The sequence below is a fragment of the Chelon labrosus genome (assembly GCF_963514085.1).
Source record: "Chelon labrosus genome assembly, chromosome: 5".
Lineage (NCBI taxonomy): Eukaryota > Metazoa > Chordata > Actinopteri > Mugiliformes > Mugilidae > Chelon > Chelon labrosus.
Genome location: NC_140341.1, coordinates 16,954,765 through 16,980,667, shown reverse-complemented (window position 1 = coordinate 16,980,667; position 25,903 = coordinate 16,954,765). Strand labels below are relative to the sequence as shown.

Sequence of the window (25,903 nt, the reverse complement as noted above, 5' to 3'; positions counted from 1 at the left end):
TTGGAAAATCACAGTATAAATGTGTATATATATATATATTTGTTAACTATCTTTTTGGCCTCTGCATATTTTGGTTTAGTTGCTAGAGAATCAAGCCACAAGAACGCACAAGTAAGTGTAAATAAACCGCATCACTGAGGCTAGAAATCTCATTACCTATATGCTTTCCTAATTGGCACCTCTCCTTTTACGCACACGCCAAATTTCTTATATTCTGGAATGATGCAGTTATTTTAAAATGTCTTCAGGCAACTAGGAACAAGCCATAGGACACCAAAATTCAACTGCACACACGACAATAATTTACAGTCCTATTTACTTTAAAGCTTCCTCGTATTATCAGCTAATTTGACCATATATTCTCTAACTCGATCAGCCTTGAGAGAACAAAAGAAGGTGCGCCATAATCTGGAATTAATACACGGAGACCTGCTCCTCCGAGCCCTCCTGTCCTTGTGGATACCAAGTCTTTATTAGGGTCTAACAGTGTTGCAGCTGTGTGTATTAGTTTACAGCCACTAGCTGTAGTTAAATTACACCCATGCACCAAAACACGCACCCCCACCCTCCAACTACATGTATTTCTGACCCTCTCTTTTTTATGTATCAGTCCAGGATTTAAACTAAATAATTTCACAGTGTTTCCATGAGAAAATGTGTCTAACTATTAAATGATTCAACTAATTTGTATGGGTCTCTTGGAGCAGACGCATTTGTTCTCCCGAATGAACAGCGTGAGCTCACTCTGCACTGCTTCACCATTGTATAACATACTGATAATATAGGTCCAGTGCAACGTGGAGACTCTTCTAACGTCAGTGAGCTCAGATACAAAAAGGCGGTTACGATATGTGAGAAAAATGAGTACCAGGAATGTTTCTTTGACCGAGAATAAAGCGACGTTAATCCCATTTTTTTGCCTCCAATAGAAAGGCCTCGTCTCAGCAGACTATTGAGTTACAATAATGTCATAGTTGTGTAATGCAGCAAATCCTGAGCTCTTGCAACTCTCTCCCACACACACATCATACGCACAGGGCTATAATGCAGGAAACCAGAGCCATAGCCTGGCTATAAATCGCACAGCGCTGACTCTGGCGTGCCACCAGATGAACGGGAATGAAATAAAAGAAATTCCTTTTTGCTGCAGGAATGGTCACATGTACGGGCCAGGACTGGAGTCGCATTGTTTGGCCTTAAATCTCGAGGGTCCGTGGCGTGAAAACTTTTCATGCTTCCTAATTTTGTGTCTTAATTTATGAATAACAGCTGCCCTGTAAAAGTGCACATGGAAGACAATGATATGGAGTATGTTCACACATATAGGCCTATTTCCATTTATGACAGAGTGTCGTCCAAAAGCATCAACACGGACAAGGCAATAAGTCCACTTTTTTTTTTTCTTTTTCTGTTTTTAAAATTTATTTGCACACAGAAACTCATAGCTAATTAAGTTGTGTATTCTTGCGAGTGCACCATGTGCCAATTTGTTATTTTCTCATTCATAGGCCTCATAATGAAAGGTACAAAATAAAACTAAAAAAATAAGAAGACTGTCATCCATTATTAGAAAAATAAAACATTTTTTTTTTGTTACTCGTAAAACTGTCCACATATTCTTGCAATTTTTCTATTTTCTGTACTTTTTCTGCACTAGACAGAAAAATGTCGTCTTTCAGTGTAATTTCGTTGTTGCCAAATCCTCAAGAAAAACGCGTAAATCCGCACACACTAAATAACTCCTTTTTTTGTGTTGCTCACGAGCAGTATCTATTTTAAAGATACTTTTTTGGATATAATACGTGACGATTGGGAATAAGAGAAACAAACAAAGGGGAAAGCCTCTGCTTTAGAGGACATGGAGGGGGCTTCTGCTATTATGCGCAAAGATGGGAAGCATTGCTGCAGTCGAAATTCCTTTTTGTGAGAGGACAATTTACAACTTGGTAATAGACCTTTTTATGTGCCTCCATCGCCTGTCATTGGATGCCACTGGTCATGTGTGAGAGGCAAACGTCTTCATGGCCCTTTCCCTGATTTCCCAAGCGATTTTTTCCCCCCACTGCATTCTGCGTCTATGGCGTTAAACCGATATGCCACGGTCGACTTTCTTAAAAATCGCCAGTCATTCGTTCCATAAACGTCCGATCAGCACATATTTTCGACTCTGCGCTCTTCGCTCCCCTGGATGACAAGAGGAGCGATTCAACTTTACCCAGACCTCTTCATAGACAGATCAGAGCAGCTCTGGCTCTTCGTAGATTTATTTATTCTTTAATCAAAATGCACTTCATAAGTAGACCTCAAAGAGTAAACATGGATTACCTCCCGGCCATAGGTAAGATTCGTGTTCGATAATGGCGTGTATTTGTGTGTCTGCATGTGAAGTTTGACAGCTTCCTGTTTCATTAGTCATGTAAATTAGACGCAGGGAAATGGCACTCAGGTCATTTCACATGTTGCCGGGTGTGATGAAATAAATAGTTTTTATCCTCGACACACAGAGAAGGTTGGCTGTCATGATGGTAACGATTTAAAATGTGATTTTGCCGCCATTATGCAGCACAAATGTTTTGGATTTTCAAATCACTTTACGATATTTGTCGTTGTCCTTGCGCGTAAACTTTCTAAAGCTTATTTTGCAGAAATCCAGCTTGAATTAGAGGTGTTTGTTGATGATGTCTGAGCTTTTTGGTGTAGTTAAGCACAACCTCTTCGTATTTAACAGAATTTGCTTTCATTCTTGACCTGCATCTTGCTTTTGGACAAGCCTTTATTTTCCTCTCAGCTTATCTGAGTGAATCCATGCACATATAATTTAACAGTTCTTATTTCAACGAAAATGTGCACTGATAATGCATGATTTGTATGATGTCCCTCTTCTCTTAACTTCTTACAAAAAGCTCCACTGTATTCGACAAAGAATAAATGTGTGCTGCTCTATTGCACATATGCAATGTCTGGCAGAAGAAGTTCAGTTTTCATAGCTGTTTTCAGCTGCCTGGAGATGAGGCCAACTGAACAAAGACAGTATTTCACTGCTGGCTGACAGGCAGCTGCGAAAGTATTTACAGCCTTACTGCAATGCGGCAAAATGGACCCTGGAAGAGAGAGGCACAAGCAGAAGCCTGGGAAAATTAGACAGGATTCACTCAGTGTGGTGCAGTTTGATAATAAGAAAAGCTTGAGTGATTTTTTTTACCATGTGTTTGTTTTTGTATAATTGTGTAGAGCGATGTCTGACCACAGGCCCTGCACACATTTGAGCAGATGGATGGATGTGGGTTTCCCTTTTCACATTTACTCAAATGCAACCAGACATGCAGTCATTTATTAGACTTCTGAACATTATTGTGAGACGCAGTGAGAAATTATTCAAGTTGCCCACCATTCAAAGCTACTGCAGCTTAATTATATATATTTTTTGAATCTATTTAGATAGAATGATCCATTCCTTTACAGATTTCTGCATCCCCACCACCAGTATTGTCATCTTTGTCTGCTTAGTTCCGAGTGATAACAGATGCACTGCAGTCGGGGTATTTAGCTTCATATTCACATTTTTATATACGTTTAAAGTCAAAGAATCCAAGAGATATGGACTAGTTTGATAACATTTTGGCACAATTCTTCATATGCAGTATATATTGTTATTTCAAAACTTCAAGCTAAACCAAGTCTGGAATCAACTTCCACTTGCTCCAACTTAATCCACCAACCGGTTGCATTTGAATACGAGGTGCATTTTATTCCTCCTTGACGCACATCTCCGCCATAACACATGTGATTAAGTCATCTTTTTTGTTTGGCTGGGCGGATATTTTTTACAGTGGGGAAAAGTTGCCGTAAACGTGCCAGCAGAAGGCGCTGTTGCCCAACGCTCAGCATCTCTTCTCCCCATTCAGTATCCCTTCACCAGCAGGTTGCTGAGCTCTGTGAATGGCCGAGACGGCTGTCATGTGATCCAGTTCAATCCCGTGTCAGTAAATTCACCCCCTCAGAGTGCTTAAGATAAAGCAGAGTCTGTTATTAAGTGAGATCGCCCATTAAGATAGTGTGTTTATGCACTGGGCGCTGCTCAAGTGCTACACACAGGCCCGTCTGTGTCGCATCATACCGCAAACAGTTGTTTATTGTCATTAATTGCTCTTTGTGAAACTGTTAAAGTGAAGTTTTGATCGTTGGTGTAGCTTCAGTGACGAGACAAATTAAAGTGCATCACATCCTCCTGATGATAAGTTTGATGGTACTGACGCTGATCGTGTCTTTGACAGCTGAAGTTAGAATTACTTTATTCAAAGCCACAAAGTTCCAGATAAACTATGAAATCACAGTGGAAAATATGTATAAAAACTATACAGTAGGAACTAGGTGTGTGCGGCTAAGGCCAACAGGATTTTTTCTCAGCCCATCTCCAGGGAAATAACTTTTAACGAGGACATGCGTGTAAAAAGTGTCAAGCTCTGATTTGATGCCCTCCCACTTATCATACCTGCTCCAGACCTCTGGGTTATCAGCTCTCTTCAGTCAGTTTGGTCTGAAAAGGAGAGGAGGAGCAAAAAAAAAAAAAAATGCACCTCACTCTGAGATTGGCCTGGAAGAGAAGAGTGAATGACATCAGTCTTATTGTGGCAGGTTCACTGGGGAGAGAATTGTACGCTGTGTGTTTTTGTCAACGCTCAAGGGGTCAACAAGCTCCAGTAAAAATGATTCCATCACATCTGTCCAGTGAGCAGGAAAACACCTTGGAATTAATTACATAACATGACAGGAGTTCAACAGCTCCTATTTAGAAATGCGCACATTTCTAAAGTCAAACAAAACATTTTTTATCCCGTTCCCGTTTCTGTCGTGACAGTTAACCTCCCTGTCCTCTCTGCTTCCTCATTTCTGAGAGTTTTCCGCAGTGCACATGAGCGTAATCGCCATTATTGAGTAAGTGCAACTTTGAGGATTATTTATGGGCCTGCGCGGTGTTGTGAATGGCTGTGGGGAAACACGTGACGCCATTAAAGTTTGTTTTATGGCCTGGGACTTGACAAGCCAAAATATAATTCTCATTGTGTATTAGTAAGACCGTCCAGATGGGCTGGAATAGAGCTTCAATTGACGAGGAGCCCTGGACTGCACAGACTTGTTCCTCAATTCGGAATGGATGCGTTTGTAGCGCGGTGCGCCATGTGTTGCTGGCTCTGTGGTAAGCTGTGTTTTATCATTATGCTCGCGGTATGGGCGTGTGATGTCACATGCGTAATGCTCGAGCTAAACTGTTTCCTGCCTCTAAAAGCGGCAACAGTGCGCTCTCGGGACAAACAGAGGGTTAGACGATGCTGCTGTGAGGAAGTTGTGTTTTAATCTTGTTACTTATTCTGGGTTTAAAGCCTTTAAGACTCGATCGATGCTTCCTTTTTTTTTCTTTTTTCGAATGGTGTTGTCTTCAAGTCGTTGGTCTGATTTACTTTTATTTGTTTTCTCATTCCTTTGGAGGCCTGCATCAACCTGCTGCGACCATCTGTTTTGAAGGTGTCTGCAGATTTTGGTGAATTATTTTCAAGGCTAAAATTAAAACGTTACAGTTTTACGCTCAGTTATAAATCTGTTGTTATCTGTTATATTTGTTCATAATTCGTTTGTTGGACCATACGAGCTTCACTTTCATCTGCACACTAAATTATAAAACCACTAAAAACAGCACTGGAGTTACAGTAATAAAATTCTCTCTTTCACATTATTTGGCTTTTTCTTTATTCTCCTTAAAGGCCTGATGCGTTTCTGCAGGCCTCTAAATTATTAATGCCTTCAGCCATTGTTGGAAATCCACTACAGCAACGGTTAAATGCGTAATGGAAAGTGTTTTAACGATTAAAGCTTTATTTTTAATATTATTATCAACCTATAAAGTCTACTTTAGTTTGACGGAATCATAGATCAAACAGGCCTCATGCTTTCTTTCTGTTGTTCTCAAACTCTCAGTGTAGGCTGTTCAATCCTTTTTTTAAAAATAAATAAAAAGCCTGCAAACGTAGTGAAAAAGAAGCCTGGCCGGACTAGTTGGCCTTTGGTTTAACACGAGCTGCCAGGAAACGCTGACTTTATCATTCTTTTGTTGTGAATCTCGGCTTTGACCCGTCTGAAGGACATCAGGGGTAAGGTGAAAGACAGGTCAGCCTGTCTAATAAATATTGAAATGTGAAGTGCAAGGGCTATTTTTTTTTATTTATTTATTTTTTTTTTTTTTGTCGATCACACAAAGCCCCATTTTAACTTCAGATATAACGAATATGTTGTGGGTTTTTCTGTTGGTATTTTAGTGGGAATTGTGCAGATTACAAATAGGCCTGTTCGTTAAAAAATATTCAAGCCGAAAGGTCGAATCTTTTTTTTTTCCTATTTGATGCTTTCTAGTTTTATTCTGAGGCCTGTTTAAAGCTTTCAACTTCATACAAAACTGTGGACTAAATTTTATGTTAAATAGCTTCATACAGTAAATAATAAGTTGATTTCAAATGCATTTAATTCTAAAAAGAAAAGAAAGAAAGAAAGCATCCTGTGCGTTAGCCACAGTCTATGGTCTACCACATTTTGGCCAAAAATAAATAAATAAAAATAAAACAAAATAGTTACTTTAATATTAAATCAAAGAACTGCTTAAAATAATTTATATTCGTTACCAATCTTACGGGATTAAAATCATATTATTCTGCTACTGATTTCGAAAATAAAATACTTCTGCAGGACGTCTCTGAGCCAGCTTTCATTCATTTGTAAAAGTTTCGGTTCAGGACTTTGGGCAGCGGCCGTCGTGGTGGTTTCAGCTAATGGCTGATGGTTAATGGTTGGTAAACTTTTGCTCCCCTTTGAGCTGTCAGCAGGAGCGAAAATAATTGAACTTTTTTGATAACTTTGTAAATGGTTTGGCTTGACCTTGCTGGCCTCGGGCCTCATCTTTTTGGCCAAGTGGTGATAGCAGCAGCAGAGCCCTGTATTAGCCAGCTACAGTGTCCAGAGCTTATCTGTTCCTGAGTTTATATAGCGCTGCTGCATGTTTGACAAGAGGCTTAAGGAGAAATCTCAGCTGACAGACAGCAAAATGAAAAGTAATTTATACCGATTGGAGGATTATTTTTTCCCTTATTGAGGGTTTTGATGGAAGGAAGACCTACTGCACAGAAAGCTTGACCTCAGTTGTTGATATTTTCTTTTTTTGCTTATTATTTGCTGTTCAAACTGGAAGGACAGCCCTGGGTGGAGGTAGCCAGTGGGCCTACAGATTTCCAGATTTTCAGAATCAGACTCTGAGGAGGCTTTTGAAGCCACTGCGTGACCAGGTTTGCTCCAAAATCAGCAAGCCATAAAACTCAACTTTATAGGCAATGGGAGACTGAATTAAAAAAGAATTGCAGTGGCTTAAAGGAAACGAGATTAAATTAAGGCACTGATTGCAGCTTATTAAAAATAGCCCTTTAGTGTGTGCGTTGTAGCCCATCTGGTTCTGGTGCATGCCTCTTATTTCCTTATGCAACCTAGTGCCTTTGATGTGTCCGCGTATCCTGACTGCGGGCCACTTTGCAAATTTAGTTTGGCTTGAGTGCAAAGAAAGTGCTGCGGTTTGAGGGGCTAAGAGCTGGGCTTCGCGTCGTCTATATATACCCTGTAGAACCGAATTTGTGTGATGAAACCACAGTCACAGATTCGATTCTAGGGGAGTATATGGTCGATGAAAAGACTTCGATTTATTGACTTATCGCCATCTTTGTCAGCGCTCCTGATGCCTAACGTGCTGTCAGTGGTGCTCCAGTGACAGTGTTGGTTCGTGAATGAGAGTATATCTGACAACACCACATTCCTCATAAGAGACAGAGGCTGGTTGAAACTCTATAGGGACAAAGCACAAAAAAAATGTCTCTCTCTGTCCCTTTATATATATATATATATCTATATATATATATAAACATGATCAAGAAGGTGCATTTGTGTTTAGCTCATGCTGGAATAAAACACCAAATTGATTTAGTAAAAAGCCACAGCACACTCCAGCTGTAGCTTCTTCTTCTTCTTCTTTTTTCCTCCTCCTCCTCCTCCTGTGGGTCGTTTCTGTCTCTACATTATTGATTCCCAGAGGCTGCCGCTGCTGCCCAATAGGCTCCTGAGACAGTTCTTTCAAAGGGATGGGAGCAGATGAAGTGATGAGATTCGTGTAACTTTTGGATGACCCCTCGTTGACAAAGACACTGTCCATCAATTGTCCCCTGTCATTATTCGCTGCTTTTATGCCAGGGGGCTTTTTGTATCTTTTGTTGGTTTCTCTGTTGAACACCGTGCCTTCAAGTTAGAACCTTAGAAACAGATAGATTTTTATATCGGCTTGGATAAAACACCAGTACGCACAGCCAATAACCCCTGTTCACCGTTGTTGTTTATAAATTTAAAGTGAGGTGTTGAAGTGCTTCGCTTTATGTATATTTTTTGTCTTATATTTTCAGCATCCCTGTTTGTTTTCCCAAAATGCCAAATTATGTTTGTCAGGATAATGTTTGTTTTTTTCCCCATGAGGGTTTAATTTTAGTATCTCTTTAGTTAGGTAAGAAAGCATTTAGTTGTATGTTTACTCGTGTTTGGACCAGCATCACCTCTATTGGCCGCTCTGGTCACATGGTTCGCTAACTTTATTCAGTTGACACCAAGTAGGAGGGCTTTATGGAGGGAGGAAAAAAAGACAACTCGAGAAAAATTAGTATTTTCTACCTTCAGAAATTAATGGCCATGAGTTCGTATATGGTGAACTCTAAGTATGTGGATCCCAAATTTCCTCCCTGCGAGGAATATTCGCAAAATAACTATATACCTGAGCAGGGCTCGGACTACTACAGTCCATCGCAGGACACAGACTTTCAGCATCCAGGGATCTACCCACGGTCAAACTACACGGAGCAGCCCTTCAGCTGCACCACTGTGCAGGACTCCACAGTGCAGCCACGGGGTCATGTGAACGAAAGATCCAGCAACCCGAGCAATTTTAGCGCACAGACTGAGCAGGGGACCCCGGCCCAAGTGGCCGGACCCCGGACTTGTGGACAGCAGCAAAACACAAAGAGCCAAAATGGGATACAAGCCAAGCAGCCTGCAGTAGTTTACCCCTGGATGAAGAAAGTTCACGTAACTTCTGGTAAGAACTGCTTTCTTTCCTTCTTTGTGGATCAGCTGAGACGTGTAGTTTAAGAATCACTCAGTGTAATATTTATAGGAGTCTTTAAAAGGCCTCGCCAATTACACAAGTCATAAATTTTTATAGCTCAGGAAATAGGCCGCTAGGTGAGCGCTTGAAAGCTCCTGAAAACACACATTGACCCAAGATAATGCTCTTAAATGTGCAGTAAATTTGCTTAAACTCTGTTACAATTATTTCCTTGTTTCGCTTAAGTGTGAATTTCCTTAAAGTTTGCGCGCTCTGCAGACCGCCTCCTTCTCCTGTAATGTGTTTGCCTGCATGCTGCATTGGCCACATTTGTTGACTACTTTATGTTTTGTTTTTCTTTCTCCCAGTGAACCCGGACTATGCAGGACCCGAGCCCAAACGGTCCAGAACAGCTTACACCCGGCAGCAGGTCCTGGAGCTTGAAAAGGAGTTTCATTTTAACAGGTATCTGACCAGGCGGCGGCGGATTGAGATTGCTCACACCCTTTGTCTCTCCGAAAGGCAGATCAAAATCTGGTTTCAAAACAGACGGATGAAATGGAAGAAAGATCACAAACTACCTAACACCAAGGGCAGATCTGCACCAGCCTCCAGCCATCTGCAAAGCATTCAGAAGGATAACCAGACTGATATCACAGCATTATAAGACAGGGAGGTGCCATGTCTTTAGAAATTATTTGTACATAAAAGTCAAATGTTGCATCTGACTTTTTTTTTATTTTCTTTTTTTGCATGGACTCATGTCGTTTTTAGCTATTTTTGTTTTAATTATTTAACAAAAGTGACCCCAACAGTGTTGACTCCAAACTGAGTCAAAAAAAATCAATCAGCCAGTCTTCATAAACGAGAAGAAGTTGAACCTCTTCTCTGTTTTAATTTCCTCAAAGAGACAGAAAAAAAATATTAGGAGCTAGTTTTTTTTCTTCTGCTGGACCTTACCCACCCGAGGACATTTATTAAAAAGCAATCCTGGCAGATTTTATGGATTTACCCAAACTGTCTCTACTCTTCATCTCACGTGGATCCACGCTGTTTTTAAAAGACTGAACTACCTTTATTCGAAACATGGAGGCCATTCGTTCAAATTACGCACACACACCAAGCTTATTCGAGTGTTTTTTTCCCCCGTCTAATTAAAACCTCACATTTTAAACGCACAATATTTGTACTTGAAGGATTTGCGAATGAGCACGCCAAACACCCCCTCAACCTTATTTCGTTAAGTTGCAAAATATCCCGCTGAATGTTTCAGTTCCACGTTTGTATGTTTTAACTTATTTTGTACAAAAAAAAAAGCTTTGAATATTTTCTTAGCCTAAATATTATTCCCAAAAACGTAAGACATTCCTGTGTGCACACTATTCAGAGTGCCCTTATAAATCTCCGCTGACATCTTTGTAAACAGTGTACATTTTCAGAGGCTCTCTCTCGTGCCATTTGAAACTCTCCTATGAAAGATCATTTGTTCCTGCATGGCATCGGATTGATATTGGATGTTTCTCATTGGAAATAATCAAATCCTGAATATTTAGGAGTGTTAATGTTTATTTTTCTCGATGCGATTTTTTTACGTCATTATTTATTTGTTTAAAACTCGTGTACATTTTCGTATAGCACACAATTTAATTGAAAGTATTCGTTAAACTTTTTTTTTTAATTATTATTATTCTGAAATAAGTTCTTGTGCATTATTAGCATGGCTTTATGAAAAGTTTTTTGTCTTAGTTATTATGGGAATCCTTTTTCCTTTACACCGAAGGGGGGCTTTCAGGTCACGTTTCAGGACAGATATTTTTTTTGTTTTACACCGTCATTGTCCTTGAACAAAAAACAAAAAAAAGCCCAGAAGCTCTCCCAGTATGAGGAGGTCTCCTTTCTGAAGTCTTCGTGATGAGGGAGTTGAAAAGGTATTTCAGCCGAAGGTCGACAAAGCAGCAGTGGCAGGTTCATCCAGGGGACACATTTCAGCCGCAAGGACTGACCCCAACACCCCTGACCCGCCGGACAAGCAGCATTTTCTCTCCCAGGCGCTATACTCGCTTTGGTTTGGAGGACTCATCCACACTTAAAAAGCTAAACCTCATTCAAAGTAAGGGCCAGTGAACGCCGCAGTTTTCCCACATGTGTTTAACAGTATTTATATCAGACGCAGCCCCCGAAAAGGTTCTGATTTGTGTATTTGTCTCCTCATGTCAATATGCGATCCTTTTGGTTTTATTTTTGTACATGCTTTCTACCTTGTACTGTGCATTGAGATGTGAGAAATATATTGGAAAATAAAGATTTCTACTGATTACGCATTTAAATGTTTGCAAAGGGATTTGTCGTGGGATTTGAGTTTCCACCATTCAAAAAAAAAAAAAAAAAAAAAAAAAAGGTTTTGATTCTGAGAAAATTTATTTACCCGCCCACTGGGGTATTTATTTACGCATTCTCCTATTATTTTAAGTTTGAATGCAACTTGAAAAAGTTATACAGCTACATTTGGTTTGCGCCAATTGCAAAAGGATTTGGAGGGGAAACGTGTTTTCTCTTCTTCACTGGGTTACAAACATGTGGAGCCATATGGACCAACCTTTACAAAACATCCACAAATGGACCAAATGGGCAGATTCAGGCTGTTGTTCTGCCAGTTTTGAAATTTGAGAGCAGAAAGTGTGTTATTGGCGCAGGATAAGTGAAGGCTATCACTGGGGAAAGAAAAAAAAAAGATAAAGAGCGAGTTTTTACTCTGCCGTGTCTCATTTGCTCTTATCGAAGGGATCTCATGCCCTACGCAAAACCTCCCTCGCAGAAAAACGCTCTAAAGCTTTAAGTGTAGATTCTCAAGGTTATTTTCCGTCAAAGTTAAGAAATGCGCGGGTCTTTATTGTTAAAAGGAAACTCAAATTAAGATGGTTTGCCTCCTAAGGCTCAAACTGTCAAGAAAAAGTTACTCAAATTTGTTGGTCCTTCTCCAAACCCAGATCACGCCACATTTGTGGTCACAAGCTATGGCTTTATTGTGGATGACCCAGTGCAACACCGACCTTCGACCCTCCACACAACAGTATCCACTCTGATATAAACAAAGTGACCATAAACGGGCATGTGGAAAGACAATCTGCAGTCCCACAGTCTTGATCCCCAGTGACCACTGTCTCATCTCCACTGAGCACATGGGGGACTGTGGCCGTGCACAGGCGCGTATATGTGTATGTGTACAATGCCAACACGTGTCACATAAACACAGCGAGGTGGTCACATAGATTTAGAATGAAGCAGAGACAAAGTGATGCTACCAATCCACCATCCTGCCAAAAGTCATCTGCAAATAGATGCTGAAGAGAAGATGAGAGAGAGAGAGAGAGGGGTAGAAGAGATGAGAGGAGGGGGAGGGTTCAACTAACCTACCTTATATACATTACTAGTCCTTTAACTTAACTAGAGCCTGCTATGTGTTTATTATTTTGGAGCATCTTCATGTAAAAGCCGTTAGTCTGTAACTCCTAGTATTAAAATATTAATTGAAATAATGTCTTAGCAGTTTCCCCTGCAAGTATCAGGTCAGAGCAGCCTACTACAACGTGCAGCGTGTAGCCACACTGACCTACATGTCTGAACAGCAATAAATGGGAGCCAAAGGCAGTGCCATTTTCAATGACACTGCACCCAGTGCAGGAATACAACGTCGTTGCTCTCCATCCGGCCATATTTGATTTCCAGCTGTTTTCGCAGAAGCCTCTCCGAGCCAGACAACCCCCCTAAGATATATTAAAGTGCGCTGTCTGCATTCAGAGATATAATCCAGAGACTATACCACTCCGCTCTCTATTCTCGACCACGTGATTGTCTAAATAATTAATGCAGCACGTCCCCCTAGAAACACGGCGTCGTCATTAATCGCAAGGACTCTATCAGACTTGAAAACTGAAGAGATCCCCCAAGAAAATAATATCCGATACCCGGCGCAACTGTAGTCCCGCACTAGCAACACATCTGAACCGATGGATGCTTGGGTAGGTAAATATTTCAACATTTTTCATGTTGCCCGAGCTGGTAAATGACGATATCAAATGTCGTGATATTTGATAAATTGCTCCCTTTGATGTGTGCGCTCTGAGCGCAATTGTACCTAAAGGCTGTGGCTAGTCGCTGTACGCATGTCTTCTCTTTTTATTTAATACATTATCAGCAGCAGAATTTTTGTGTGTTTGCCGTTTGCGCATATATCTTGAAAGGCACTGATAGGAGTAATCGTAAAAACTAAATGGCAGTGACATATTTATGGATGCTCGCTGTGAATAACTGCTCTTTCGGAGACATGAAGCTCAGTTTGGCCCCTCCACAGAGCCCATTCATTCTTTATTTAAAGTCCAATTTTTATTTTTTTTATTTTATTTTATTTGATCAGTTTAGTTCAACTCAAAGATTGTTTCAAGAGAAAACATAAAAATTATAAATTGATGTGTCTTGTTTGCTGAGTAGAATTTATTTTGTTTATAGTTGAAGTTTTCAACATGAGATTAATATCCATCTTTCCTTTTCGAGCTGAAAGTCGATTTCTTTTGTTTTCATTCTTAGTGGGGGGATGATTTGATTTTGATTTCTTAGAAGTCGTGGAAGTTTGGGCAGGCTGACAGTTCTGCCTCCTTGTAAATCATTCTCAGTAATTCCTGAAAGGGTGAGAGGCTGTTGGGGGGCCGGGCGAAAACTGTAAATCTTTCACTTTTATTACCCTCTGAACATATGCTGCGACGCTACCAGTCCTGCATCCCCTTCTTCTTCTTGTTCTCAGCAAAGATAAGCCTGCGCTGAAGCAGCCGACGGTCTCTGCGGCTCCAAATCCTCATTCGCAAATCTGGTGCTGCTGCTCTTTCAATGCTTTTATTTATAGCTTACAAAACCATGCCATTATTTGGTGAGATTCATTTTGGAAAACAATGCAAGTGAGGGCTTGCCTCCGCGGTTCTTTGTTTATCAGCAGAGTGTGAAGACAGACGGACACAACAAAATGATAATGTGGTTTATTTGAATACAATCGGCCCCTGTTGCAGGGGAAAAAAAACCTCATGTCATTTATTTCATTAATCATTTAAAAAATATACACATCTTACTTCATCAGTATTATTTTGTCAAGTAGGACAACGTCAGAAATACTATTTTCAATACTATACAAAAACACGTATGTGATGCGTAATAGGGCCACATTACGCGTTTTATTGTGGAGTTCTTGCTCATTTCTATCTTCACTGGAGTAAAGTGAAGAGCTCCAGACCTTTGGACGAATTGCACATATCATTTTACGCACATACATTGCACATAGATGGTGTAATTGCAGCGCACGAGTGGATGCCAAGAGTGCATGCTTAAATGTGCATTATTGGTATCCCCACTCCAAAAGAAAAAAAACAAACAAACAAAAAAGCATATCTGCTTGTGTTTAAATACTCAAGTGCAGGCGAGCTGCACCGCTCACAATTCATGAGGAGATAAAAAAGAAATGGCCAGAGGAACATTTTCACATTCACACAGTTCAGATGAGGAAATAAACGCCACCCTTTATCAAAATGGATTGGTGAGGTAAGGCTTGCTTGAAGAAGAGAACAATCACGTGAACAAATATGCTTGTATCTTAAGGCAGCGCCTTTATTTGTCACCACAAAGCTCCCGAAACCCCAAAAAATCCTAATGTTAGCTCCAAATCTGCAGGCCTATCCGATTCTGAATTCCTGTATATTTCACTGGATGATTGATTGCCAGTGATTTTTTTTTTTCTGGAATAAGGATACCTTGTTCGCTTTTTATTGGTAGCTGAATGCGAGTCCTTCCATTCTTTCGGGAATACTGTCTCCACTGGTATATGGAAATGTCTGAAAAACAGCAAGATCAGGTTTAGGACAGCATTGTCTACAGACAAAGGGTGAAGGATTTATTCTAGAGACTGCGTGGAAAGGAAGTGAGACTGAGGGAACTGGTTTATGATGAATTGATTCACAGGTAAGCAACTGCATGGCAGAAAGCAACCTTTAACCACGGGTTAATATAATGCAAGGAAATATGTATGATTCATTCCATCCAGGGATGCTTGTTAATGTCGCCGGTGGTGAGTGCGCGGATATGGATATGGAGCGCCACAGCTTCCTCTTCCAGAGCACATTCAGATATTTTTCTTTGAGAAATCGCGTTCAAATATTATCGACAGATTGAGCCCGGGCTGCTCTGCGCTTTTCAGCTGATTTCACCTTTATGAAAACCGGCTCGGAGGAAGAAGTAGGAGAGGAACTTTTCTTTTTGACTCTTGGATCGTAAATCACATTAATTTGTTGTCTTATCGTCACACTGGCGTTTGCCGTGATTTATGTGGTTTCAGCTATATATGGCTTTGTTAACCTGCAACGTTATATTATACATGAATTCATATTGGATGACTTAAAGGATTACCGGACTCAGTAGTGAACAAGAAGAGAGGCAAATACTTCAGTTTTTCTACAGTTTGGAAACATTTATGGCTACCCTGTTCCTGATTAATATTTTTTATTCCTTCTTTGTGCATTGCTCGAACACACGTCAGGCTTTTGCAAAGACAATAAAAGCCATGCATTTAAATTATTATTTCCCATTTTTCACATGTTTTATTAATGTTGGATTAATTTGTGGTCGTTGCATCTTTATAAGCTGCACAGGCCTGCTCCAGATTGCGCGTTTAGTCTTTGGTTAAGACACAAATAAAAATCTGAACTGCAGCAAAACGCTGTTGCCACAAATAAAGGGATTCATCATTTTCAAAGCAGCCGGTAATTTCCTCCAAAAACAGACCTCGGATTTTATCACAACAACAGCGAGGAGAGGTCGAGCATTATTTCTGATTATACAGCAGCTCTTTTCTGAGATTTTGTGCAGTAGGAACTGTATATATGTTTTTCCCCACAATAACAGGACGCGTCTTGAGGCTGTTTAACTTGAAATATTAACAGGATCTGAAGGGACGGCAGGGAGAAAGCGAGATAATAACACTCCACATCGAGTCCGACCCATTGTGTGAACCAAACTTACCGTAACAACGCGTAGGCGAAAAACACAGTCGTGTGAAAAGGGGGACCATGTCTGCTACTAGTAGCTCAGTGTGCTCAAAAAGCACTCGAGGTGCTGATTATCGACCAGCGTTTGCAATATATTCCACATGGAGAAATCTCACATTTCCATCATCATCATATCCTCAAATGCAAGCAGTAAAATAATCCAATTCACTGCAAATTTCTGAGGTTTAATTTCTCCCTTTTTTTGTTGTTTTTTTTTTCTTGCCGTCGGTCTAGCATCTTGTCCCGTTTCTGTCACCGCTGAAAAGCTGCTTTGAATTTAGTGGAGACTTGGGTCTACTTGAAGCCAAGCTGCTCGTTGTTCATTAAACTTTGACTTAATGCTGGACGACCCAAAGGTCACCTAAAAAGCTTATGACTGCTAGATATTTGGGCCGACTCTTTGTGTGAAAGTGCATATGTAAGACTTTTTCATTCAAGCTCTAACTCTCTCTAAAAAAAAAAAAAAAAAAAAAAAAAACCTCTCTCTAAAAAAAGAAAAAAAAAAACTGTCATAGGTTGGAACTTTGCAGTGACAATTCCCTGGCTTCCATTTTATTATTTTATTTTATTTTATTGTCCAAGAATTATTAATTTTGAAATTACAGTCTATATATATTTAAATAATTAACAATATAAATGCTTTATGTATATCTATATATACAATTTCAATCTGTGGTGTTAATTGAGGCTCTTAAAATGTATTATTTTCCAATAGTATGTGTCGAATTTATTGCTGCAATTCAAAGGAGGAAAAAAATGATTAAAAAATGAATTTTTTAAATTTTATTTGTCTTCTAGGTCGAGGAGGAAGCAGTGATGAATGCGTGAGGGATATAAAAGAGATCTGCGCAGATTTCGGTGAGTAACACTTCTTTAATGAAGGGAGTGGACAACTGCTAACAAGGTGAAAGGGTGATTTGTTATTAGGCTGCATATTTACGCTCGCAATGTTTCACGAGGGGCTTAAATCACGAAAGCAAGACATGAAGGATTGGCCCTAACTCGGCCTGTATATGTAAGTATTTACGCAGGCCACAGTCCAACTCTAATTTGTCCCTCCTTCGGTCGCCAAAAATAAAACTTACTGACTGTGAACACTTTGTCCAGCCCACCAGAAAGAAAAATACATTATTCGTGTTTACAGTCTCAACATCTCAGACAGAACTAAAATAGATGCAAACGATAAAATGTAAAATTTGGAAGAATTTCACCACTTCATCCCACGGTTTCCACACTACAAGATGCGCCATCGCCAGCGTCCTCTGCCTCATTTTAACCAAGAAAATAGCTCCGTTCATTCACCTTAGCTGCGGGCTCGCACTCAGCCAGAATGGAGGCATCATTTATAAACCGAGCCTCTTTATGGGGAGAAGACGCCGAGTATGAAATTCTTTCCCCTTGCCTTCCTCCTACGCCTAGTTTTACACTTCTGAGGGCCCTGAGTCTTGAGGAGTGTTTTGCTTTTCATTCCTCTCTGAGGCCGTTTACAACCATAACATTTGCGGTCATAAATTTTGCCGCGGTCCACACTGACAGGTGCAATTGTTATGCACGGCGCAGACTGCACCTCTTGAAGCCACCAACATACAGTACAGGGCCCTTTGATATTTTAGTTTCAACTTAGAGTTCAAATGCTGAAGCGCTTTTTTCTTTCATATTCCTAAAACTGAAGTAGAGGTTATTAAAATTTTTTCCTCTTCTAATTTGTGTTTGTAGATAATTATAAATGTGAAGTTGCTCAAAATGAAACCGAAAAAGAAAACCAGTCAACTGGACAACATATAGAAGACATGCGTAAAAGCAAATGAAATATCATATTAAACTGCCACCCACCCACAGCTCTCTCTCCCTCCCTCTCTCTTTCTCTCTCTTTCTCTCTCTCCTTTTCTCATTTTTTCTGCCTCTCTCAAGCTTCCTCAACCTACATTTTATATCAACACTGATAACAAAATCTGGAATACTTTAGTATTTAGCGCATAAACGTGTGATCCAAATGCGTGTGCGCGGCAACAATGAATGCATGACGTCCTTTGTCAGGCCTTGTGGTTACTGAAAGGGGTATTGTGTGTATGTGTGTGTCGAATGCTGATTCAGCTCATTTGTGAGGGACTCCCGAAGCCTCCCAGAGGGTCCTTTTAGCGCGAGTTAAACTTTAACTATTTTGTGCCAGAAATGAGTCAAACGAAAGGCTCGAATCTGAGGCCCAGAGATGAAGCGTTGTTACTGACAGCGGTGTAGAGAGAGTTGGTCATTTCTAATTTAATAGCTGCTGTAACCAATAGCGACCTGAGCCAACACAAGCAGAGTGCTTCTTGCATGTATTACGGATTGCTTTAGACCCCGAATCTCACACGTCCATTCAAGTAATGTTGGAGTAATAACTGATGCATTTCTCTTTATAGGTCACAGACTGGAGCAACGGTGGGAAACAGCAATCACGTGAATAAACAACACCCATGCCATTGGATACAGTTGCACTGGCTTATTGGCTTTAAACCCACAAAATGCAGAAAGCAACATACTACGATAACTCTGGACTTTTTGGAGGCTACTCCTACCCCAAACCAGACTCTTACAACTATGGCGCCGCGCATCAGTCCTACACCACTTCTAGCATTGAGGGTGACTACCAGGTCCCAGTGTGTCCCATTCAGACTTCTGCAGTCCGGCCGCCAGCCCTCAAAGACAGTGACCTGAACGGAGACTGCATGCGGCAAAGCAGCAGTCAAAGCAACAGCAGCAGCCAAGCGACTAGTATTTCTGAGCAGCAGGCTCCTCCACTATCTGCATCATCTCCTAGCTCCAACAGCTCTGCATCTCAGAAGAAGAAGTCGCCATCAAGCAGCGCTTCTAGTGCGGCCACACCGGTACTCACAAAGCAAATATTCCCCTGGATGAAGGAGACCCGGCAGAACGCAAAGCAGAAGGGTAACAACTGTGCCACTGCAGGTAGAGACCATGAAGGTGAAGTGTGTTTGTGTTGGGGGTGATCGGGCCTAGCTTATAATCTGAGTGTTCACGTGGCTCAGAAGACACTAACATGGCGATGTGTTTCTTTAACAGGTGGTGAGGTGAGTGATGAGAAGAGCCCACCGGGACCAGCCTCCAAAAGGGTCAGAACTGCTTACACAAGCGCACAACTTGTGGAGCTGGAGAAGGAGTTTCACTTTAACCGTTATCTTTGTCGTCCTCGGAGAGTGGAAATGGCAAATCTGTTGAATCTCACCGAGCGCCAAATAAAGATCTGGTTTCAAAACAGGAGGATGAAATACAAAAAGGACCAGAAGGCTAAAGGGCTTGCGCACTCCCCTCTGGGACACTCCCCGGACAGAAGCCCGCCGCTGAGTGGCCCAAATCACATTGGATACTCTGGCCAGCTCCAAAACGTGAACAGCCTCAGCTATGACGCGCCCTCGCCCCCGTCGTTCGCCAAACCCCAGCAAAGCATGTACGGGCTGGCCGCGTACACGGCGCCCTTGGGTGGCTGCATCCCGCAACAGAAGAGGTACCCGGGCTCCGAGTACGAACACCACGGCATGCAGAGCAACGGCAGCTTTGCCAACGCCAATTTGCAAGGCAGCCCCGTTTATGTGGGTGGGAATTTTGTTGATTCCATGCCAGCCTCGGGCCCCATGTTCAACCTCGGCCACCTTCCCCACCCCTCATCCACCAGTGTGGACTACAGCTGTGCCGCTCAGATCCCGGGAAACCACCATCATGGACCCTGTGATCCCCATCCCACATACACAGACCTCACCTCTCACCAAGCGTCTCAGGGAAGGATTCAGGAAGCGCCTAAACTGACGCATTTGTAATATGTGGTTTCGTGTGCGTGCGTGCGTGCGTGCGTGCGCGTGTGTGTGTGTATGTATGTGTGCCAAAATTACTTTGCGCTCTTTTTTATTACCTCACTAGTCTAATAACTACACTCCGAGCGAGTCGTGTGTATTATTACAGTATTATTGATATTACTATTAATGCTATTGTGTAATTATTTTCTAAATAATACAGCTTTGTCCATTTCTCTTGAATATTTGGGGATGCGCAGAGGCACGCTAGCCTGGTTGTCAATAGGTCTCTTCGGTTTTGTTTATTCTCAAGTGCAATGCGCAATTTTTTGACTGAATATTTCATGCCGTTACTTGAAGGTAAGTCTTGTAGATCACGAACGTAGAAGCTCATTCTTAGAGGGAAGGATTTTTAGGGAAATTTTCTGTCTGTTGGTTAGGATCTCTTTTCCCTCACGGGCATCCTATTTATTTATTGTTTGTAATCATAATTTTTTTTCTTGCATAATCTTTCGTACAAGCATATAGCCTATTTATTATTTAATTACGTTTGTATTGCACATTATTTATCGTTTATATGCGAGTATTTATAAGTGTGGAGTTTGTTGTAAGATTGGACAGATCAGTGCACTTGGAAGCGTTGGCAAAACAGGGTTTGGAAAATGCTATGACTCGCAGCGTGTTGTTGGAACAAGAGCATTTCTAATTGTAAATCTGGGACAAATGGGGCATTCTGTAGTGTATAAACACCACTATATGTCCATGGTTAATCTTGTGTCAAACCTTAAGCAAATCGTAGACTATCGAAGTATCAAATATTATACACACCAGCATGTCATTTTGTGTAGTCCATTGCTATTTTTTATTTGTCTTTCATTGTTATTCCATTCATTTCCATAAATTTATGAAACCCTAATGATATTGAAATGTTATATTTTATTGTGTTTAACATTTTGTAAATAAAGTGCTTAAACTTGTATTATTATTATTTTTTTATTTGTTGATTTTTCTGAAACCCACCCTGGACTAGAGGAACTCTGGCCATGCAGCAGCAGCAGCTTCTCATTATTTTTAATCCCTCTTTCAGCTTCTGCTGCTGCTGATGCTGCCAGTGACACTGTCAGGTAACAGAGCCGAGGAGGCTTATTGACTCACAGCTCTACTGTACAGTCCAAACAGGGAGAGGCAATCGATAATTAGACACCAGGATATCTAAAACTCATCAGACGGCTCTATGCCTCCAATGCAAAGTGCATTTCAGCGGAATAAAGGGCTTTGGAGGTTATTGATGTTTTATTGGTAGGAGGGAAGGGAGTCTATGGGCTTATTGCATCTTTCACATGCCACTTATCATTTTTTTAGACACATGATTACCTTCCTGTGTGCTGGCACAAGAAAATAACCTCAATTTTCCTGCAAAGACCAACGTCTAATCACTGACTAATTGATTGGTGCACAGCTTCAGAATAACCTCCCATAATTAGCATAAGTATAAAAAAATATATATAGAGAGTGAGTATAAGGAAAAAGCAGATTGGTGACAACAAAACCAAAAGGAGAAAATACATGCTGCTTCTTTGACATTGGAAAAGATGCAACCATGTGTGTGTGTTAGAGAGAGGGAGAGAACGAGAGGGAGAGAGCAGTTCATCCTTTATTGCTCCTGGAGAGCCATTTCAAAGCTCATTAATCAAAAACTCGTCGCTTTCAGACTCCTCGCTGATCCCTCCTCCTCGTGAACAAAGCATTTGCATTCCAAATCCAAGTAACACATTTCTAACCGAGCAGACCGATCTTTAATGGTGGGGGGAGAGTTAGGGGAGAGAGGGAGAGAGAGAGAGAGAGAAAAGACCCTACTGTGTTCACATTCTCTAAGATGATATATCCTCGGATTTAAGAGCGCATGAAGGCAAATGAAACTCCTGTCAAAGAAATCATCAGCGGCTTTAAATCAGGTTCACAGTCACAGTGATCACAAAAACTTTCACACGTCTCAGTCAGCGATCTGAACCCGTGACAACAGTTATAACCAGAAACCCTTTAACAGTTGCTTTGATTTTTTTCTAAATATAATTTCACTATAAAATGGATTAGGGTTTGGCATTGCGCTTCTATAATAGGCTACAAATCATCTAAGTATTCAATTGATGGCGGCCATTTTAACCCTGGGAGCTCTCTTATTCCCATCTCACCCCCTTCCACTTTCTGCCTCTTACAAGTCCTTTATTGAGCTCTTAAAATAGCTCTTATAAAAATGTTTTTCAACTGAACAATGATTATTTTGCTCCGAAAACGAGCTGAATATGAACCAAATATTTTCTAGAATCTTGCACTCTGCATCTACGAAGTGGGAAGTAGTTTTTTTAAAAATAAAAAAATAAAAAAATATCTGAATAAATAAAGCAACGAATGAATCATCAATGATTGTCCCTATAGGCCACCTGGACAAACGAACCAGCAAGCCAAGAACTAAAAGTGAAAGTCTCACTCACGAGGCACCAAATGGAGCAATTTGAGTTTCAGATGTTATCATTACGCACAGAGCAGACATGGGTGTAGCTGAGATCAAATTCAACAATCTTTCATGCAAGTTTCACCTCAATTGGAAACAACAGCAGCAGAGTTGCTTTGCCTGGAGCAGCTCTTTGTGTAAGAAAACGCATGCAATGTGAACACAATCAGCCAACATGTCCAGTGGTTTTAGCTTCAATTACGCACATGTCTTTGACTTTAGATCATCTATAGATCATTTACTAAAAAAAATAGAGCAAGAAATGTGAAGTTGACTCATACAACAAGACAGGGGTCTTTGTTGGAGCAGGCAGTGCAGCTCATTTTGTCTCCCTGATTGGATCCAAGCAGAGCAGACCACGCCTTCTGAGTGGAGGGTAATATTTACATATGGGGAACTAGTAGTCCTACTGTAGACCAACTATTAATGAGAGCAAGGTGCCTTTAAACTTATCTCTTCTCAGGACATCCCATCAGGAAGCGACAACTATTAGAATCTGCATGTATTTTTTTTTCTTCTCCTAAATGTCTGCTGTCTAGAATGATGGACAGGGAGTTTATGACAAAGACCACCGGGAGATAAATAGTTTTTCATTCAAAGTGTTGATTTGAAGAGACTTAAATCGTCACAGTTGCTTATTGTGTTTATTTACAGTAGTTAGAAATATTCATTCACATGGCAACAACAGATTATTTAACCGGCTCCCGGAGAAAGTTCCGCGCGTCGCCGTTGGCAAACATATCGCGATGACTCCTCTGTGCAGGAGAGCAGCGTTCATCTCCATCTCAAGGGTTTTTTTCTATATATATTTTTTTCATGCTTCGAGGGACGAGAGGGATCAGCAGTAGTAAACACGCTGCAGAAGAAACAGTCTGAAGATCAGCAGGAAAACCTCCAGCTTCTTTTCATCCTGCCTGCTTTGTCCTTTGTCTGCGCCTCAGATTGTGGATTATAAAGCGTCGAATCAAGCCTGAACTCCCCCACAAAGCAATTAACAGAAGTGAACCGCGGAGGACTTTCATTCTTAAAGGTTCTGACCAAAACATAGAAGGACTGGTAGATTTGAACTGAACTGAGGAGCGGAAGAGAAGGAATTAAAAAAAGGGGGGCCTGAAGGTCTGTTTTGGTTTCATCGCAGAATCTACAAATTAATTAATTTTCTCTAACGGTGCAATGGTTTGTATGTAACCGATGACAAAGTGAATGATCCATTCACAAAACTGCCATGAAAGGACTTACCTGTGGTTCTGTGAAATAAACTGCAAAGAGAAAATCAAGTCAAAATCAGAACTGTTGTTTTGTGATTTTTCTGTTTGCAAAAAATAAACCAGAGAAGAAAACTGAATAGGAACAAAAGGCTTATATCCTGTGATATATTGTAACATTTTCTACCTATGTATATCAAGAAAGTTCATGTTGATATGTTTCATTTACTTGTTCATTTGTCCACCTTTTGCCTAGTTTAAATATGATGTCTGTAACTAATTTTGTGACAACTTGATGCTATTATTGATGTGTAGATTTCAGCGCCTATTTTCATTGTGCTGTTGAGACATGTGTCATATCACTTTATCAAATCTCTCTGACTGTTCAGATCTTACTTGCAACAAATTCAAGATTCTTCAAAATAAAAGACATCTGCATTGAACTGGTGTTTCTATACGTCTCTTCAATACCGTACGTACACTATTCACAAAATACAGGACAAGAATAAGATTAGTTTTTTCATTAGTACAGAAACTGTGCATTCTGCAGTTCCATTGTGCACATGTAAATGGTTCCTATCTCATATTTTGTCAAATAGATGGGCAGGACTTAATTTCTCTCCTCATTTGTGTTGATGCTCTTTGGTATCAGACAGCAGGAGGAAGGAAGAGTGATCTGTATCATGCACCCTGACCATCCGTAAACAGTGATGTGAATGTCAGAGGACACCGTTGTCAGGAGTCCTTCGTTCGATGGCCTCTGCTGCCATTAAAGATTCACCACGCTGCGTGTAGGTGAACGGGCAGAGGAGGCGGACACTTTTTTTACACTGGGAGGGCAGTTTGTCAACTCATAAAGTCGAAGCTGCGCCGCTGCTTCTGTAGGGAAACAGACTGCTGCAGGACTACATCACGTCATGTGAAGTCTCAGCATTTGTGCAGGGAGTGATGGGGGGGTTACCTTTAACTGGCATACTGAATAGGAGGATAAAGTTCAAATGTAAGATCATTACCAAGTGGCCAAATAGTTTGATAAAGGTGGAAACCTGAAGACTTAAAAAGTAAGCACTGAATGCTATCTGTTAACAATCCAAATATAAACCATGTAAAATCTCAAAAAATAGGATTTCCAGAAAAGTCATGTCTTGTTTTCAGTAAGATGCAATAGACAAAAAAGAGTAACCCAGTAAAAAACACTTCAAAAGATGGAGTTTGTGTGCTGATCACGTGTCCCGCTGATTCATAAAACAACCCTCAACCAAACCACCCTACATGCATCATGCATGTTGTCACAGGATCTGATGTGCGTGGATTTATCGCGGCTCTTATGTGTTAGTGATATTGATATAATTGTAACTATAATAAATGACTCCCTTCTCCGGCTGTGATTTAGAGGGATTGGCCAAAAGGCTCCTCTCCTCCTTCCTTGTGTGAAAGATAGCTCAGTGATGTGAGGAAACCTGAAGTAATTCATACATTATACCCGGAGCCTTGACTGCAATGCTCTGCTAGTCTATATCAAAAAGTATGAGTGCCTCTACTCTTTTCTGATGCTCATATGGATTTCCTTCACAGCATTTTCTGTGTGAAATTATGAGTGAATAAATTGCATCTTCATTTATCTTCGAAGAAAAAAAAAACCTTCTGTGCTGACTGCGATACTCAGCTCTCAGCGCTTTACATAATTATATTAGTCTTCTGCTACACCACGAAATTGATTGCCCAAGAAAATGAACCTGGCTTTGCTATAAATTACACCTATGGATCATAAGAAATGTGTTATTTTGTTTAAAATAGTACCTAATATAATTAGAGCTCTAATTCATGGCAAGCTACAAGTGTGCCTATTACAGTAACAGGGTTTGGAATTTAATCTGTCTGCCGGATAAAGAATGATCCTGTGTGGTTTTCATTTGTAATCCCAGACACATTATTTCAGTAAAATAGTCTGTGACTTTTTAGATATGAGAGATGGATGTTGAATGAATAACTATATTCACGGGTCTCAGTATTAAAGTTAACGATTCATTCACGGGAAGTTTCAGCATTCATCCCACAGCTTGTCTTGTGTAACTTTGGATCCTGCTTCGTTGGAGGTCTTGCTTTTGCTGAGGACGTAAGGGAAATCTCTATCAGTGTGA

General features: G+C 40.6%; 2 protein-coding genes across 3 annotated transcripts; both read left to right on the top strand.

The window, feature by feature from the left end:
* Positions 1–1,735: 1,735 nt before the first annotated feature.
* On the top strand, positions 1,736–21,016 carry hoxd3a (homeobox D3a). 2 transcript variants are annotated; one of them, XM_084545500.1, is made up of 4 exons: positions 1,736–2,338; positions 17,056–17,115; positions 18,660–19,206; positions 19,321–21,016. In XM_084545500.1, exons 3-4 carry the CDS (start codon positions 18,762–18,764, stop codon positions 20,070–20,072), a joined length of 1,197 nt encoding a protein of 398 aa, XP_084401626.1. In that variant the 5' UTR covers positions 1,736–2,338; positions 17,056–17,115; positions 18,660–18,761; the 3' UTR covers positions 20,073–21,016. The 2 variants fall into 2 exon arrangements, with proteins under 2 accessions (XP_084401626.1, XP_084401625.1); XM_084545499.1 differs by having other exon boundaries at positions 18,660–19,221.
* On the top strand, positions 6,541–12,540 carry hoxd4a (homeobox D4a). The gene is made up of 2 exons (XM_084545501.1): positions 6,541–9,166; positions 9,544–12,540. Exons 1-2 carry the CDS (start codon positions 8,698–8,700, stop codon positions 9,840–9,842), a joined length of 768 nt encoding a protein of 255 aa, XP_084401627.1. The 5' UTR covers positions 6,541–8,697; the 3' UTR covers positions 9,843–12,540.
* Positions 21,017–25,903: the final 4,887 nt, after the last annotated feature.

Excerpts from the sequence above, each read along its gene's own strand:
- hoxd3a (XM_084545499.1), top strand. The coding sequence starts at position 18,762 with ATGCAGAAAGCAACATACTACGATAACTCTGGACTTTTTGGAGGCTAC. Across the intron at positions 19,222-19,320 it reads TGCAGGTAGAGACCATGAAG|GTGGTGAGGTGAGTGATGAG; the intron begins GTGAAGTGTGTT and ends TTTCTTTAACAG.
- hoxd4a (XM_084545501.1), top strand. The coding sequence starts at position 8,698 with ATGGAGGGAGGAAAAAAAGACAACTCGAGAAAAATTAGTATTTTCTAC. Across the intron at positions 9,167-9,543 it reads GAAAGTTCACGTAACTTCTG|TGAACCCGGACTATGCAGGA; the intron begins GTAAGAACTGCT and ends TCTTTCTCCCAG.